The sequence below is a fragment of the Micromesistius poutassou genome (genome assembly GCF_964030765.1).
Source record: "Micromesistius poutassou genome assembly, chromosome: 24".
Lineage (NCBI taxonomy): Eukaryota > Metazoa > Chordata > Actinopteri > Gadiformes > Gadidae > Micromesistius > Micromesistius poutassou.
The window spans coordinates 1,643,681-1,661,934 of NC_140294.1; the positions used below are offsets into that span (position 1 = coordinate 1,643,681).

General features: G+C 44.9%; 3 protein-coding genes across 3 annotated transcripts; all 3 read left to right on the plus strand.

Annotated features, from left to right (window-relative positions):
• The first annotated feature begins 607 nt into the window (after positions 1 to 607).
• Positions 608 to 4,090, plus strand: LOC311369833 (E3 ubiquitin-protein ligase TRIM39-like). The gene is made up of 2 exons (XM_084488049.1): positions 608 to 698; positions 804 to 4,090. The coding sequence occupies exon 2, from the start codon at positions 806 to 808 to the stop codon at positions 2,420 to 2,422; it is 1,617 nt and encodes a 538-aa protein (XP_084344175.1). The 5' UTR covers positions 608 to 698; positions 804 to 805; the 3' UTR covers positions 2,423 to 4,090.
• Positions 4,091 to 5,083: 993 nt separating this feature from the next.
• LOC311369736 (uncharacterized protein) lies at positions 5,084 to 11,647 on the plus strand (the record flags this gene model as incomplete). The annotated part of the gene is made up of 2 exons (XM_084487948.1): positions 5,084 to 6,685; positions 10,034 to 11,647. The coding sequence occupies 2 exons, from the start codon at positions 5,084 to 5,086 to the stop codon at positions 11,645 to 11,647; spliced, it is 3,216 nt and encodes a 1,071-aa protein (XP_084344074.1).
• Positions 11,648 to 15,413: 3,766 nt separating this feature from the next.
• Positions 15,414 to 17,060, plus strand: LOC311369843 (E3 ubiquitin-protein ligase TRIM39-like; the record flags this gene model as incomplete). Its single annotated transcript, XM_084488062.1, has 1 exon — positions 15,414 to 17,060. The coding sequence occupies exon 1, from the start codon at positions 15,444 to 15,446 to the stop codon at positions 17,058 to 17,060; it is 1,617 nt and encodes a 538-aa protein (XP_084344188.1). The 5' UTR covers positions 15,414 to 15,443.
• Positions 17,061 to 18,254: the final 1,194 nt, after the last annotated feature.

Genomic DNA, 18,254 nt, shown 5'->3' on the forward strand with positions numbered 1-18,254 from the left:
TCTCCTGTGTGTGTGTGTGTGTGTGTGTGTGTGTGTGTGTGTGTGTGTGTGTGTGTGTGTGTGTGTGTGTGTGTGTGTGTGTGTGTGTGTGAGAGACCCACTTTTACCAGCAGAGGGTGCACTAGTTCTTCAAACGGAGCAAACTTTCCAAAAGCAAAAGGAAATCCCCCACTGACCAGACTGTATCGCTGTCTGCTGCTCTCAGCTCTGCTGCTCGTGTGTGTGCACTGTGCGCGTACACATCGGGGAGAGCTCCTACAGCAGCGTAGCGTCAATAAACAGCTCTTTGCTCTCCGTCTGTTTGTTGAAAATCGGATCGGGGAAGCCCCGGGAACCCGGATAGATCGACACCGATGATCCAAGTTACAGTCGCAAATAACCACTAAATCACCACAATGTCTCTCGTTCTTTTAACTCCAGAAAGAAGAGAACACACATCAACGGTTACGCATTTGAAGAGGCCACACCGTCCGCAATAACGCAGTGCGCATATGTGCCGTGGGGGAGGAGCCAAGTGTTAAGGGGAAGAGCCAAGTGTTAGGGGAGGAGAGGAGAGGAGAGGACGTCATGTTGAGGAAACGAAACCTAAGGTTCATTGAAACCAAAGCAACCGTCGTGGAAGCAGTTCTCTCGTTCAGGAGAAAAGAAAAACGCATTTTGGAAAAAATAGTCTGACAGACAGAAACAACAACGACGAGGTGAGTAAAGCAGCACAACTTTGAAAGTTAAAACCACTTTTGCCGTTATGGAATAACAAAAATAATGGGATTGCTCAATACATGAATTTTGTCGTCTGTGTCTAGGAATGGCTTCTGCTAACATTTCCTGGTCTGAGGAGAACTTTTCATGTTCCATCTGTCTGGATGTGTTCAGCAGTCCAGTCACCACACCATGTGGACACAACTTCTGCAGAACCTGTATTACTAAGTTCTGGGATGAACAAGTCAAGTACAAATGTCCCGTTTGCAATGAACTTTTCCACACAAAACCTGATTTACGTGTCAATATCCTTGTATCAGAGATGGCTGCTCAGTTTAGAACATCCGTACAAGTAAACGAAGAGCCTTGTGTTGAACCAGCAGAAGTTCCCTGTGACGTCTGTACTGGGACCCAGCTGAAGGCCGTGAAGTCCTGCCTAGAGTGTTTTACCTCTTACTGCCAAACCCACCTGGAGCCGCATCAGAGAGTCGCAGGCCTGAAAAAACATCGGCTGGTCGAGCCTATGGACCGTCTGGAAGACAGGATGTGTAAGAAACACGACAGACTTCTGGAGCTCTTCTGCCAGACTGAACAGGTGTGTGTGTGTCAGTTCTGCACAGAGGGTGACCACAGGTCCCATCCTGTTGTACCTCTGAAGGAGGGATATGAAGTAAAGATGGCCCAGCTGGGGAAGATAGAGGCTGAAGTTCAGCAGATGATCCTGGAGAGACAAAAAAATATTCAGGAGATTCAAGACACAGTTAAACGCAGCAAAGCAGACGCAGACAGAGAGATAGCCGATGGTGTGCAAGTCCTCACTGCTCTGATGCGCTGCATTGAAAAGTGCCAGGATGATCTCAACCGAATGGTTAAAGAGAGACTGAAATCCACAGAGAAACAAGCTGAAGACCTCATGAAAGAGCTGGAGCAGGAAATAGAAGATCTGACCAATAGAAGCTCAGAGGTGAAGCAGCTCTCACACACTAAAGACCACCTCCACTTCCTCCAGGCCTTCAGATCCCTGAAGGATCCTCCAACCACCAGGGACTGGATGACGGTGGAGGTCCGTCCTCCGTCATACGTAGGGACCTTGAGGAGATCCCTGGATCAGCTGGAGGAGACACTGAACATGGAGATGAAGAAGCTATGTGGTGCTGCTGAACTGAAGAGGGTCCAGCAGTATGAAGTAGATGTGACTCTGGATCCTGATACAGCTATTCCCCGTCTCATCCTGTCTGAGGACGGGAAACAAGTACATTATGGAGATGTAGTGAAGAAACTCAGAGACGACCCTAAGAGATTTACACTGCGTAAATATGTTCTCACGAGGCAGAGCTTCTCCTCAGGGAGATTTTACTTTGAGGTCCAGGTTAAAGACAAGTTTGCATGGTGTTTAGGAGTGGCCAGAGAGTCCATCAACAGAATAGGTGAGGTCATAGAGACCCCTGAGATGGGTTACTGGACTCTTTACTTCAACAGTGATGGACTGGTATTTAGTGATAACCCTGATGTCCGTCTCCCTCTGAGAGCTGAGCTCCAGAAGGTGGGGGTGTTTGTTGATTATGATGAGGGTCTGGTCTCCTTCTATGATGTGGAAGCCAGGGTTCATATCTACTCTGCTACTGGCTGCACCTTTAGTGAGCCTCTCTATCCAATCCTCAATCCATGTGGTGGTAAAAACTCTGCCCCCCTGATCATCTCACCTGTCAATCAAACAGACTAGGCCCTTTGTTTGATAATAAAATAATCAATCAACCAAAACAACTAATGTTGTTTCCTGAATTAGAATCTCTACCATATGAGATCTGAGAGAACTGCATTAATGTTGTACTGCTGTTAATTAACAAGGAGAAATTCAGTACGAAGTGAACCCTGTCTATTATAAAATATAACCCATTGTACATCATTAGATAACATTTATGTTCTTCATTGTCTCTTTTTCATGTTTTTAAAGGTTTTCTGCTATACAATTGTTTATGGTTGCAGTTATGTATAACTATTTTCAGGGAATGATGTGCATCGTAATCATCTAAACATTACTATTAGTTTATACTTCGGAATCATGAATGACAAAACAATCAAATGTAAAAAGATATATATATATATTCTTTACTGTCTGTTTTCTCTAGTTTTTTTTTTAAGGTTTACTGCTGTACAATTGTTAATGGTTGCAGTTACGTAGAGCATGGGTTGAGGATTAATCTGTATATCATAATCATCTAAACATTACGATTAGTTTATACTTCGGAATCATGAATGACAAAACAATCAAATGGAAAAACATTATGGTTTCAATAGAAATGGAAAAACAGCTGATGAGTCGATTTACTTTTAATGTCCACCATGCAACAACCCAACATGTGTTCCACACTAACACAAAGGTCACAGTGACATGTAAAGATTCTCCTCATGTGTGTGAGTACCGTGACTTTGTCTTGTCATCTCTCCTCTCCTCTCCATCCAGGTGTTTCACCTAGAGAGGGAGTCAGCGAATAGAAACTGTAAACCGATCTACAAATGGTGTAGAAAAGATGTCTGCTTGGATTATCGATTAAAAGTCCTGAATGAATTAATGACTTCAGTTCCTTCCTGAACTACGGGCCGTTCTGTGGTTCTCTGAGGGCGCGGCACCAACTGCCAAGCTACCGGTCGAGCCACCAGGGACCAGAGATTCAAACCACCCAAAGGATTCCTGGAATCGTTGAGTCACCGTTTATTAAAATGAAAAACAAGCTCACCAGCAGACATGGCCTTTCTAGTGAGCTCAAAGCGAGCAAAATAAAATGTTTTGGATAATTTGGGAGGAGAGGGACCCAAAGGAAACCCACAACAACTCATTGATGAGCAACCTCCTTGCTAACCATCTCACCCTCAGTTGTGTTAAATGTTGTGTCGTCTGAAGCGTCATAACGTCCACTAAGGTGTTTTATTATCGGTCGGTCCAGGGTTCCTTCACTCTGGGCTTTTAGGGGGTGTTTCCTTGTCCTGTAGAGGGCTTAGGGTTTAGGGGGTTAAATACTAGCCTAGCTACTAGCCTTAAAGGTCATGTCAATGATTTATCTGGTTTGATCCATCTCTCCCTCTCTCTGTTTGTCTGTATGTCTGTGTGTGTCTCTCTCTCTCTCTATCTTTTGCTCTCCCCCCTTGTCACTATATATTCTTCAGTTTACCATGACACATTAAGAGAGAGACAGAGAGAGAGAGAGAGAGAGCCTGACCTGACCTGACCTGACCTGACCTGACCTGACTGACTGACTGACTGACTGACTTTGGTTTCCTGCTGAGTTGTTGGTATGGTGACACATTTGTGTCACGCGTTTGTGTGTTTGTGTGTATAATAGGGAAATAAAGAACCTTATATGATGACATCATACAGTCATCATACCGAAAAGTGTTTTCTTGTTTTGTTGTGGTTTGATTGATGAAAGGTGATGCAGTGGGTTACATAGTAGTGATGTGGATGGATCCTGCTGCAAATCTCAACATAAATGCATAACTTTTTAAAAACGTATGTAAATATGCCCTCAAATGACCCTCTATTACTCACATGCTACTGCACTTTAAGTTACTGGCAGTTCTGGGTTATCAGATTACATGAATCAAGTGTTCTGGCTCCACCCCAGAGACGATGAAAACCAGATCTGAAATCAAGCCCCGCCCCTTAATGGAAAACTTCTGTCTACCAGACGTCAGCCAGAATGCATGTTTTAAATTCTGATAGTGGGTTGGGACCAGCTCCCACAGCGTGTTTGGTTTTCTTCACAACTTGACTGCAAGTGACCTTGTACACCTTGATAACCCTAAATAACAACTAGAACCAAACTACAAAACCAGTTGTCCATAACTTCAGATTTTCACACTGTTTGTCCCTGGCATGTAAAAGCTACCCATAATGCACCACCAGTGATAATGTGACATTGTTAAATGCCACGGCAGATTTTAGGTTTGTTTTGCTGTCTCTGCGCTGGCATTGACTGTGATGTCTCTGAATAGTCAACTTGTTCGTCTGGTTTGTCTGCCCTACCCTGAGTCACGTGATGCAGCTGTTTTATGAGTCTGAGAGATGAGCCTTATATAACTACCAGTTTAAACTCAATATTAAGTTGGGGAGGAGCCAGGTGTTAGGGGAGGAGAGCAGAGGACGTCTTGATCAGGAAGCAAAACTCAACATTCCCAGAAACCATATCCATCCGACATGGAAGCAGTTCTCTCTTTCAGGAGGAAAATAAAACCATTTTGGAACAAATAGTCTGACAGACAGAAACCACAACAAGGTGAGTAAAACAGAACAACTTTGATAGAAGTTAAAACCTCTCTTCCTGTAATGGAATTCTGAAAATAATGAACTTGCTCAATACATAAACCTTGTCGTCTGTGTTTAGGAATGGCCTCTGCTAAAACTTCCTGGTCTGAGAACTTTTCATGTTCCATCTGTCTGGATGTGTTCAGCAGCCCAGTTTCCACACCATGTGGACACAACTTCTGCAGAACCTGTATTAATAAGTTCTGGGATGGACAAGTCCGGTACAAATGTCCAGTTTGCAACAAGATTTTCCACACTAGACCTGATCTACAGGTCAATACCCTCTTATCAGGGATGGCTGCTCAGTTTAGAACGTTAAAAAAGCAGCGATGTGTTGGACCAGGAGAGGTTCCTTGTGACGTCTGTACTGGGACCCAGCTGAAGGCTGTGAAGTCCTGCCTAGTGTGTTTCACATCTTTCTGTCAAAAGCACCTGGAGCCACATCAGAGAGTCGCAGTCCTGAAGAAACATCGGCTGGTCGAGCCTATGGACCGTCTGGAAGACAGGATGTGTAAGAAACACAACCGACTTCTGGAGCTCTTCTGCCAGACTGAACAGGTGTGTGTGTGTCAGTTCTGCACAGAGACAGACCACAAGTCCCATCCTGTTGTACCTCTAAAGGAGGAATATGAAGTGAAGACGGCCCAGCTGGGGAAGATAGAGGCTGAAATTCAGCAGATGATCCAGGAGAGACAAAAACATATTCAGGAGATTAAAGACACAGTAAAACGCAGCAAAGCAGACGCAGACAGAGTGATAGCCGATGGTGTGCAGGTCCTCACTGCTCTGATGCGCTGCATTGAAAAGTGCCAGGATGATCTCAACCAAATGGTTAAAGAGAGACTGAAATCCACAGAGAAACAAGCTGAAGACCTCATCAAAGAGCTGGAGCAGGAAATAGAAGATCTGACCAATAGAAGCTCAGAAGTGAAGCAGCTCTCACACACTAAAGACCACCTCCACTTCCTCCAGGCCTTCAGATCCCTGAAGGATCCTCCACCCACCAGGGACTGGACAACAGTGGAGGTCCGTCCTCCGTCATACGTAGGGACCTTGAGGAGATCCCTGGATCAGCTGGAGGAGACACTGAACATGGAGATGAAGAAGCTGCCTGATGCTGAACTGAAGAGGGTCCAGCAGTATGAAGTAGATGTGACTCTGGATCCTGATACAGCTTATCCCAAACTCATCCTGTCTGAGGATGGGAAACGAGTACATGATGGTGGTGTAGTGAAGGAACTCCCAGAACACCCTAAGAGATTTACAAAGTATATATGTGTTCTCACGAGACAGAGCTTCTCTTCAGGGAGATTTTACTTTGAGGTCCAGGTTAAATACAAGACTGCATGGTCTTTAGGAGTGGCCAGAGAGTCCATCAACAGAAAAGATCAGACCAGGTGGACCCCTGATACGGGTTACTGGATTCTTTACTACAACACGGATGTGTTGGTATTCAATGATGAGCCTGCTGTGCGTCTCCCACTGAGAGCTGAGCTCCAGAAGGTGGGGGTGTTTGTTGATTATGATGAGGGTCTGGTCTCCTTCTATGATGTGGAAGCCAGGGTTCATATCTACTCTGCTACTGGCTGCACCTTTACTGAGCCTCTCTATCTAATCCTCTGCCCATGTGTTCATGCCGGTGGTAAAAACTCTGCCCCCCTGATCATCTCACCTGTCAATCAAACAGACTATGACCTTTGTTTGATAATAAAATAATCAAACCACCAAAACAACTAATGTTGTTTCCTGAATTAGAATCTCTACCATGTGAGATCTGAGAGAACTAAATGATTACATTACAGTATATACGTACTTTGTACATTGTCCTTATTCTCATGTTTTTTTTAAATGGTTTACTGCTGTACAATTGTTTATGGTTGCAGTTATGTAGAACTATTTTCAGGGATTCATTTGCATCATAATAATCAAATCATTGTTTTACTTCTGAATCATGATTGAAAACAATAAAATGTATGAATGTATGACAACTTTTCTGATTTAAATAAAAATGGAAAACAGCTGATGAGTTGATTTACTTTTAATGTCCACCATGCAACAACCCAACATGTGTAACACACTTACACAAAGGTCACAGTGACTACATGTGTGTGAGTATCGTGACTTTGTCTTGTCAGCTCTTCTCTCCTCTCCATCTTCTCATCTTAGCTTCTCCTCTCTCCTTCCTCTCTCTTCTCTTCCTCCTGTCTCCTATCTCTGCTCTCCTTTCTAGCTCAAGGATCAAGGATTGTGTTAAGTATTGTCTTGCATACACATTACACGTGTGTAAATACCCGTTTTTCTATAGACTTATGTAGTAGACTTTGCTATAGTCTACTACCTGTGCCCTGGCGCATACAAGCAGCATTCGGCTGCTGGCTTGGTGGCGGGTGTGTCGAGGACAGCCGCAGCAGACAGAGTTGGAGACGTCTTCTGCTGTCGCTCTCCAAGGTGCTGAACTCTGGGTGAGTGATGACGTCACACGCTTTGGACAAGCCACCAACCGCGAAGTTTAGGGAATCACCCCCGGTGTACGTACTCCATTTAAGAAGGGGTACAAATGTGGAACACTGCACACTGCACTTCAGTGCAGGAAGAACTACCTGCACTGAATGTGATGAGATAAGAAAAAGAAAACGTAGATTTTTTGTGCTATACGAAATCTCAATGGCATTAAAAACAAGACTCATTGTATGTGGCTATTCTGTCTGGTTCCTAAACCTTCTCTCACCTACAACTATAGAAGATCATGTTAGCCAAACTATAACTCACAATACGACCATCAGCAGGCGTTTGTATCCAGAGCGTCCAGTGAGATGAAGGCCCAGGTCTGGGCTGCTCAGGGAGGACGTTGGGGATCCTCTGGACGAGGAGTCTAAACAAACCAACCCACCGGGTCCCCTGAGCCCCTCAACAGTCCTGGTTCACTGTGGGGCTGCAGGGCTCCCCTGTGAACGCCCCTTCAGTTCAGCTTCAATAAGAGGAGGACAGGTGTGTCTCATCAGCGCCCAATCAGCAGGGGACCGGGTCACCCTATCAGCCAATCAGAGGGGATGCCTGAACCAGCAGGTGTTTCACCTTGAGAGGGATTCAGCGAATAGAAATAATGCAAACCGATCTATAAATGGTGTAGAAAAGATGTCTGCTTGAGTGATCGATTAAAAGTCCTGAATGAATTAATGACTTCAGTTCCTTCCTGAACTACGGGCCGTTCTGTGGTTCTCTGAGGGCGCGGCACCAACTGCCAAGCTCTACCGGTCGAGCCACCAGGGACCAGAGATTCAAACCACCCAAAGGATTCCTGGAATCGTTGAGTCACCGTTTATTAAAATGAAAAAAACAAACTCAAACTTAAGTAGCGTGTGCAGCGCAGCACACCGCCAGCAGACATGGCCTTTCTAGCGAGCTCAAAGCGAGCAAAATAAAATGTTTGGGAGAATTTCGGCCAAAGGATACCCACAACAACTCGTTGCTCGATGAGCAACCTCCTTGCTAACCATCTCACCTTCATTTGTGTTAAATGTTGTGTCGTCTGAAGCGTCATAACGTCCACTAAGGTGTTTTATTATCGGTCGGTCCAGGGTTCCTTCCCTCTGGGCTTTTAGGGGGTGTTTCCTTGTCCTGTAGAGGGCTTAGGGTTTAGGGGGTTAAATACTAGCCTAGCTACTAGCCTTAAAGGTCATGTCAATGATTTATCTGGTTTGATTCATCTCTCCCTCTCTCTGTTTGTCTGTATGTCTGTGTGTCTCTCTCTCTCTCTCTCTATTTTTTGCTCTCGCCCCTTGTCGCTATATACTCTTCCGTTTACCATGACGCATTAAGAGAGAGAGAGAGAGAGAGAGAGAGAGAGAGAGAGAGAGAGAGAGAGCCTGACCTGACCTGACCTGACGACTGACTGACTGACTTTGGTTTCCTGCTGAGTTGTTGGTATGGTGACACATTTGTGTCACGCATTTGTGTGTGTGCGTGTCGTGTGTTTGTGTGTATAACAGGGAAATAAAGAACCTTATATGATGACATCATACAGTCATCGTACTGAAAAGTGTTTTCTTGTTTTGTTGTGGTTTGATTGATGAAAGGTGATGCAGTGGGTTACATAGTGGTGATGTGGATGCATCTTGCTCCTAATCTCAACATAAATGCATAACTTTTTAAAAACGTATGTAAATATGCCCTCAAATGACCCTCTATTACTCACATGCTACTGCACTTTAAGTTACTGGCAGTTCTGGGTTATCAGGTTACATGAATCAAATGTTCTGGCTCCACCCCAGAGACGATGAAAACCAGATCTGAAACCAAGCCCCGCCCCTTAATGGAAAACTTCCGTCTACCAGACGTCAGCCAGAATGCATGTTTTAAATTCTGATAGTGGGTTGGGACCAGCTCCCACAGCGTGTTTGGTTTTCTTCACAACTTGACTGCAAGTGACCTTGTACACCTTGATAACCCTAAATAACAACTAGAACCAAACTACAAAACCAGTTGTCCATAACTTCAGATTTTCACACTGTTTGTCCCTGGCATGTAAAAGCTACCCATAATGCACCACCAGTGATAATGTGACATTGTTAAATGCCACGGCAGATTTTAGGTTTGTTTTGCTGTCTCTGCGCTGGCATTGACTGTGATGTCTCTGAATAGTCAACTTGTTCGTCTGGTTTGTCTGCCCTACCCTGAGTCACGTGATGCAGCTGTTTTATGAGTCTGAGAGATGAGCCTTATATAACTACCAGTTTAAACTCAATATTAAGTTGGGGAGGAGCCAGGTGTTAGGGGAGGAGAGCAGAGGACGTCTTGATCAGGAAGCAAAACTCAACATTCCCAGAAACCAAATCCATCCGACGTGGAAGCAGTTCTCTCTTTCAGGAGGAAGATAACTCATTTTGGACCAAATAGTCTGACAGACAGAAACCACAACAAGGTGAGTAAAACAGAACAACTTTGATAGAAGTTAAAACCTCTCTTCCTGTAATGGAATTCTGAAAATAATGAACTTGCTCAATACATAAACCTTGTCGTCTGTGTTTAGGAATGGCCTCTGCTAAAACTTCCTGGTCTGAGAACTTTTCATGTTCCATCTGTCTGGATGTGTTCAGCAGCCCAGTTTCCACACCATGTGGACACAACTTCTGCAGAACCTGTATTAATAAGTTCTGGGATGGACAAGTCCGGTACAAATGTCCAGTTTGTAACAAGATTTTCCACACTAGACCTGAACTACAGGTCAATACCCTCTTATCAGGGATGGCTGCTCAGTTTAGAACGTTAAAAAAGCAGCGATGTGTTGGACCAGGAGAGGTTCCTTGTGACGTCTGTACTGGGACCCAGCAGAAGGCTGTGAAGTCCTGCCTAGTGTGTTTCACCTCTTACTGCCAAACCCACCTGGAGCCACATCAGAGAGTCGCAGGCCTGAAGAAACATCGGCTGGTCGAGCCTATGGACCGTCTGGAAGACAGGATGTGTAAGAAACACAACCGACTTCTGGAGCTCTTCTGCCAGACTGAACAGGTGTGTGTGTGTCAGTTCTGCACAGAGACAGACCACAAGTCCCATCCTGTTGTACCTCTAAAGGAGCAATATGAAGTTAAGACGGCCCAGCTGGGGAAGATAGAGGCTGAAGTTCAGCAGATGATCCAGGAGAGAAAAAGAAAGATTAAGGAGATCAAAGACACAGTAGGAATGAGCAAGAAAGACGCAGACAGAGAGATAGCTGATGGTTTGCAGATCATCACTGCTCTGATGCGCTGCATTGAAAAGTGCCAGGATGATCTCAACCAAATGGTTAAAGAGAGACTGAAATCCACAGAGAAACAAGCTGAAGACCTCATCAAAGAGCTGGAGCAGGAAATAGAAGATCTGACCAATAGAAGCTCAGAGGTAAAGCAGCTCTCACACACTAAAGACCACCTCCACTTCCTCCAGGCCTTCAGATCCCTGAAGGATCCTCCCCCCACCAGGGACTGGACAGCGGTGGAGGTCCGTCCTCCGTCATACATAGGGACCTTGAGGAGATCCCTGGATCAGCTGGAGGAGACACTGAACATGGAGATGAAGAAGCTGCGTGATGCTGAACTGAAGAGGGTCCAGCAGTATGAAGTAGATGTGACTCTGGATCCTGATACAGCTTATCTCACGCTCATCCTGTCTGAGGATGAGAAACAAGTACATCACGGAGATGAAGAGAAGGAACTCCCAGACAACCCTAAGAGATTTACAGAGTATATATATGTTCTCACAAGGCAGAGCTTCTCCTCAGGGAGATTTTACTTTGAGGTCCAGGTTAAAGACAAGACTGCATGGTCTTTAGGAGTGGCCAGAGAGTCCATCAACATAATAGGTAACATCATAGCGACCCCTGAGACGGGTTACTGGAATATTCTTTATAACAAGGATGCGTTGGTATTCAAAGATAAACCTCCTGTCCATCTCCCTCTGAGAGCTAAGCTCCAGAAGGTGGGGGTGTTTGTTGATTATGATGAGGGTCTGGTCTCCTTCTATGATGTGGAAGCCAGGGTTCATATCTACTCTGCTACTGGCTGCACCTTTACTGAGCCTCTCTATCCAATCCTCAGCCCAGGTCCCTGTTATTATGAAGTTAACAACTCTGCCCCCCTGATCATCTCACCTGTCAATCAAACAGACTAGGGCCTTTGTTTGTTAATAAAATAATCAAACAACCAAAACAACTAATGTTGTTTCCTGAATTAGAATCTCTACCATGTGAGATCTGAGAGAACTAAATGATTACATTACAATATATATGTACTTCATTGTCCTTTTTCTCAGTTTTTTTTAATGGTTTACTGCTATACAATTGTTTATGGTTGCAGTTATGTAGAACTATTTTCAGGGATTCATTTGCATCATAATAATCAAATCATTGTTTTACTTCTGAATCATGATTGAAAACACAATAAAATGTATGAATGTATGACAACTTTTCTGATTTAAATAAAAATAGAAAACAGCTGATGAGTTGATTTACTTTTGATGTCCACCATGCAACAACCCAACATGTGTAACACACATGTGTTACACAAAGGTCACAGTGACTACATGTGTGTGAGTATCGTGACTTTGTCTTGTCAGCTCTTCTCTCCTCTCCATCTTCTCATCTTAGTTTCTCCTCTCTCCTTCCTCTCTCTTCTCTTCCTCCTCTCTCCTATCTCTGCTCTCCTTTCTAGCTCATCAAGGATTGTGTTAAGTATTGTCTTGCATACACATTACACGTGTGTAAATACCCGTTTTGCTATAGACTTATGTAGTAGACTTTGCTATAGTCTACTACCTGTGCCCTGGCGCATACAAGCAGCATTCCCATAATCAGTGTTATGAGCGACACCCAGTGGCGGGAGCGGGTATCGCCACAGAGGGGCGGAACGTTCTTTGTGGGCCCCTGATGCTACTCTTTTGTAGTACACAGTACACAGTTAATTAGACTATTTATTTAATATTGTGAGACATGATTCTCTTTTTTGCATTTTATCGCATGATTAAGGTTTAAGTTACTTTCTTTCTTAATTTATTTTGATCAGCCCTTCTGGTAAGAGTCGTCTGCGGTCTCGTTCTCACAGTATTATTAGAATTGCATCGTTGAATAACAAGAAGGTGTTAAATTAATGCAACGTGTATATGGCGTCGGCTTGGTGGCGGGTGTGTCGAGGACAGAGTGGGAGACGTCTTGCGCCGTCGCTCTCCAAGGTGCTGAACTCTGGCTGAGTGATGACGTCACACGCTTTGGACAAGCCACCGACCGCGTGGTTTAGGGAATCACCCCCGGTGTACGTACTCCATTTAAAAAGAAGTACGAACTTGAAACACTTTGCAGGCAGGAAGAACTACCTGTACCAAATGAGATGAGATAAGAAAAATAAAGCATAGAATCGTTGACATATTTTCTAGCGCTGTACAAAATCTCAATGCCATAAAAAACAAGACTTGTTGTATGTGGCTATTCTGACTGGTTCCTAAACCTTCTCTCCCCTACAACTATAGAAGATCATGTTAGCCAAACTATAACTCACAATAGGACCATTAGCAGGCGTTTGTATCCAGAGCGTCCAGTGAGATGAAGGCCCAGGTCTGGGCTGCTCAGGGAGGACGTTGGGGATCCTTTGGACGAGGAGTCTAAACAAACCAACCCACCGGGTCCCCTGAGCCCCTCAACAGTCCTGGTTCACTGTGGGGCTGCAGGGCTGCCGGCTCCCTGTGAACGCCCCTTCAGTTCAGCTTCAATCAGCCCAGCACAGGTGTGTCGCATCAGCGCCCAATCAGCAGGGGACCGGGTCACCCTATCAGCCAATCAGAGGTGATGCCTGCAACAGCAGGGGACCGGGTCACCCAATCAGCCAATCAGAGGTGATGCCTGAATCAGCAGGTGACCGGGTCACCCCATCAGCCAATCAGAGGTGATGCCTGAACGAGCAGGTGTTTCACCTAGAGAGGGAGTCAGCGAATAGAAATAATGCAAACCGATCTATAAATAGTGTAGAAAAGATGTCTGCTTGAATGATCAATTAAAATTCCTGAATGAATTAATGACTTCAGTTCCTTCCTGAACTACGGGCCGTTCTGTGGTTCTCTGAGGGCGCGGCACCAACTGCCAAGCTCTACCGGTCGAGCCACCAGGGACCAGAGATTCAAACCACCCAAAGGATTCCTGGAATCCTTGAGTCACCGTTTATTAAAATGAAAAAAACAAACTCAAACTTAAGTAGCGTGTGCAGCGCAGCACACCACCAGCAGACATGGCCTTTCTAGTGAGCTCAAAGCGAGCAAAATAAAATGTTTGGGAGAATTTGGGAGGAGCGGCACCCAAAGGAAACCCACAACAACTCGTTGATGAGCAACCTCCTTGCTAACCATCTCACCCTCAGTTGTGTTAAATGTTGTGTCGTCTGAAGCGTCATAACGTCCACTAAGGTGTTTTATTATCGGTCGGTCCAGGGTTCCTTCCCTCTGGGCTTTTAGGGGGTGTTTCCTTGTCCTGTAGAGGGCTTAGGGTTTAGGGGGTTAAATACTAGCCTAGCTACTAGCCTTAAAGGTCATGTCAATGATTTATCTGGTTTGATTCATCTCTCCCTCTCTCTGTTTGTCTGTATGTCTGTGTGTCTCTCTCTCTCTCTCTCTCTCTCTATCTTTTGCTCTCCCCCCTTGTCACTATATACTCTTCCGTTTACCATGACGCATTGAGAGAGAGAGAGAGAGAGAGAGAGAGAGAGAGAGAGAGAGAGAGAGAGAGAGCCTGACCTGACCTGACCTGACCTGACCTGACCGACTGACTGACTGACTGACCGACCGACTGACCGACTTTGGTTTCCTGCTGAGTTGTTGGTATGGTGACACATTTGTGTCACGCATTTGTGTGTGTGCGTGTCGTGTGTTTGTGTGTATAACAGGGAAATAAAGAACCTTATATGATGACATCATACAGCCATCATACCGAAAAGTGTTTTCTTGTTTTGTTGTGGTTTGATTGATGAAAGGTGATGCAGTGGGTTACATAGTAGTGATGTGGATGCATCTTGCTCCTAATCTCAACATAAATGCATAACTTTTTAAAAACGTATGTAAATATGCCCTCAAATGACCCTCTATTACTCACATGCTACTGCACTTTAAGTTACTGGCAGTTCTGGGTTATCAGGTTACATGAATCAAATGTTCTGGCTCCACCCCAGAGACGGTGAAAACCAGATCTGAAACCAAGCCCCGCCCCTTAATGGAAAACTTCCGTCTACCAGACGTCAGCCAGAATGCATGTTTTAAATTCTGATAGTGGGTTGGGACCAGCTCCCACAGCGTGTTTGGTTTTCTTCACAACTTGACTGCAAGTGACCTTGTACACCTTGATAACCCTAAATAACAACTAGAACCAAACTACAAAACCAGTTGTCCATAACTTCAGATTTTCACACTGTTTGTCCCTGGCATGTAAAAGCTACCCATAATGCACCACCAGTGATAATGTGACATTGTTAAATGCCACGGCAGATTTTAGGTTTGTTTTGCTGTCTCTGCGCTGGCATTGACTGTGATGTCTCTGAATAGTCAACTTGTTCGTCTGGTTTGTCTGCCCTACCCTGAGTCACGTGATGCAGCTGTTTTATGAGTCTGAGAGATGAGCCTTATATAACTACCAGTTTAAACTCAATATTAAGTTGGGGAGGAGCCAGGTGTTAGGGGAGGAGAGCAGAGGACGTCTTGATCAGGAAGCAAAACTCAACATTCCCAGAAACCAAATCCATCCGACGTGGAAGCAGTTCTCTCTTTCAGGAGGAAAATAAAACCATTTTGGAACAAGTAGTCTGACAGACAGAAACCACAACAAGGTGAGTAAAACAGAACAACTTTGATAGAAGTTAAAACCTCTCTTCCTGTAATGGAATTCTGAAAATAATGAACTTGCTCAATACATAAACCTTGTCGTCTGTGTTTAGGAATGGCCTCTGCTAAAACTTCCTGGTCTGAGAACTTTTCATGTTCCATCTGTCTGGATGTGTTCAGCAGCCCAGTTTCCACACCATGTGGACACAACTTCTGCAGAACCTGTATTAATAAGTTCTGGGATGAACAAGTCCGGTACAAATGTCCAGTTTGTAACAAGATTTTCCACACTAGACCTGAACTACAGGTTAATACCCTCTTATCAGGGATGGCTGCTCAGTGTAGAACGTTAAAAAAGCAGCGATGTGTTGGACCAGGAGAGGTTCCTTGTGACGTCTGTACTGGGACCCAGCTGAAGGCTGTGAAGTCCTGCCTAGTGTGTTTCACCTCTTACTGCCAAACCCACCTGGAGCCACATCAGAGAGTCGCAGGCCTGAAGAAACATCGGCTGGTCGAGCCTATGGACCGTCTGGAAGACAGGATGTGTAAGAAACACAACCGACTTCTGGAGCTCTTCTGCCAGACTGAACAGGTGTGTGTGTGTCAGTTCTGCACAGAGACAGACCACAAGTTCCACCCTGTTGTACCTCTAAAGGAGCAATATGAAGTTAAGACGGCCCAGCTGGGGAAGATAGAGGCTGAAGTTCAGCAGATGATCCAGGAGAGAAAAAGAAAGATTAAGGAGATCAAAGACACAGTAGGAATGAGCAAGAAAGACGCAGACAGAGAGATAGCTGACAGTGTGCAGGTCCTCACCGCTCTGAAGCGCCGCATTGGAAAGTGCAAGGATGATTTCCATCGAGCCGTTAAAGAGAAACTCAACTCCACAGAGAGACAAGCTGAAGACCTCATCAAAGAGCTGGACCAGGAAATAAAAGACCTGACCAATAGAAGCTCAGAGGTGAAGCAGCTCTCACACACTAAAGACCACCTCCACTTCCTCCAGGCCTTCAGATCCCTGAAGGATCCTCCACCCACCAGGGACTGGACGACAGTGGAGGTCTGTCCTCCGTCATACATAGGGACCTTGAGGAGATCCCTGGATCAGCTGGAGGAGACACTGAACATGGAGATGAAGAAGCTGCATGATGCTGCTGAACTGAAGAGGGTCCAGCAGTATGAAGTAGATGTGACTCTGGATCCTGATACAGCTCATCCCAGTCTCATACTGTCTGAGGATGGAAAACAAGTACATCATGGAGATGTAGTGAAGAAACTCCCAGACAACCCTAAGAGATTTACACAGAAAATATATGTTCTCACGAGGCAGAGCTTCTCCTCAGGGAGATTTTACTTTGAGGTCCAGGTTAAAGACAAGACTTATTGGTATTTAGGAGTGGCCAGAGAGTCCATAGTCAGAAAATGTGTGACCACTTTGACCCCTGAGACGGGTTACTGGACACTTTACTACAACAAGAATGGGTTGGTGTTCAGAGATGACCCTGATGTCCGTGTCCCACTGAGAGCTAAGCTCCAGAAGGTGGGGGTGTTTGTTGATTATGGTGAGGGTCTGGTCTCCTTCTATGATGTTGAAGCCAGGGTTCATATCTACTCTGCTACCGGCTGCACCTTTACTGAGCCTCTCTATCCAATCCTCAGCCCAGGTCCCTGTTATTATGAAGGTAACAACTCTGCCCCCCTGATCATCTCACCTGTCAATCAAACAGACTAGGGCCTTTGTTTGATAATAAAATAATCAAACAATCCAAAACAACTAATGTTGTTTCCTGAATTAGAATCTCTACCATGTGAGATCTGAGAGAACTGCTTTGATGTTGTACTGCTGTCATTTAACAAGGATACATTCAATAAGATAATAACCCTTACTTTTATTAAATGTAACCCATGATTACATGACATACACTTTATTGATCAATGTCTGATTTACAGATTGTTTTTATATGTTTACCAATATCAAAATAATATCAAAGCAGCAAGTAGAAAATGTTGAAAATGTCTTGTTTAAAAAATAAGTTTTTATTTGTTTATATTTCTGAATTATGAATGATAACAATCAAATGTCTGTATGATTTTTATTTCAATAAATATGTACAAAAAGTAGAATGGGGTCTTTTTCTGTGGAATAGAATGCAATGAATACAATCTTTACTCAGTAGAATATCTACAATCTCCTTACTCTCCCTTGCTCTCTCTCTCCCTCCTTCCCTCATTCTCCCTCACTCTCATTGTCTCCTCTGTCCTCACCTCACTCTCCCTCTTTCTCTCCCCCCCCCCCCCCCTCTCTCTCTCTTTTCCCTCCCCTCTTAGTTCCTTGTGTCTCATACATTGCAGTAGGAAGTGGTCTTCAGTCTCCCTCTCCTGGGGACAGAATGGACCCAGCCTGGCTTCTCTGGGTAGCCAGGTCCGCCTGTGACGGCCTTGCTCTATGGCCAGGCTGTGTCCACTGAGCCTGGACGTTGGCGCTGTCATTCCTTGTGTCTCATGTTCTCCTTCTCCCTGGTGTCTCCTGTGTTCCCTGCTCTGTCTTCCTCTCTTGCTGTGTGTGTGTGTGTGTGTGTGTGTGTGTGTGTGTGTGTGTGTGTGTGTGTGTGTGTGTGTGTGTGTGTGTGTAAGACCCACTTTAACCAGCAGGGGGTCCACTAGTTCTTCAAACGGGGAAAACTTTCCAAAAGCAAAAGGAAATCCCCCACTGACCAGACTGTATCGCTGTCTGCTGCTCTCAGCTCTTCTGCTCGTGTGTGCACTGTGCGCGTGCACATCGGGGAGAGTTCCTACAGCAGCGTAGCGCCAATAAACAGCTCTTTGCTCTCCGTCTGTTTGTTAAAAATCAGATCGAGGTTGGATAAAAAGTATTCGGGGAAGCCCCGGAAACCTGGATAGATCAACATCGATGAATCCCAGTTAC

Bases quoted from the DNA above. Each gene is read 5' to 3' on its own strand.
- LOC311369833 (XM_084488049.1), top strand. From the start codon at position 806: ATGGCTTCTGCTAACATTTCCTGGTCTGAGGAGAACTTTTCATGTTCC.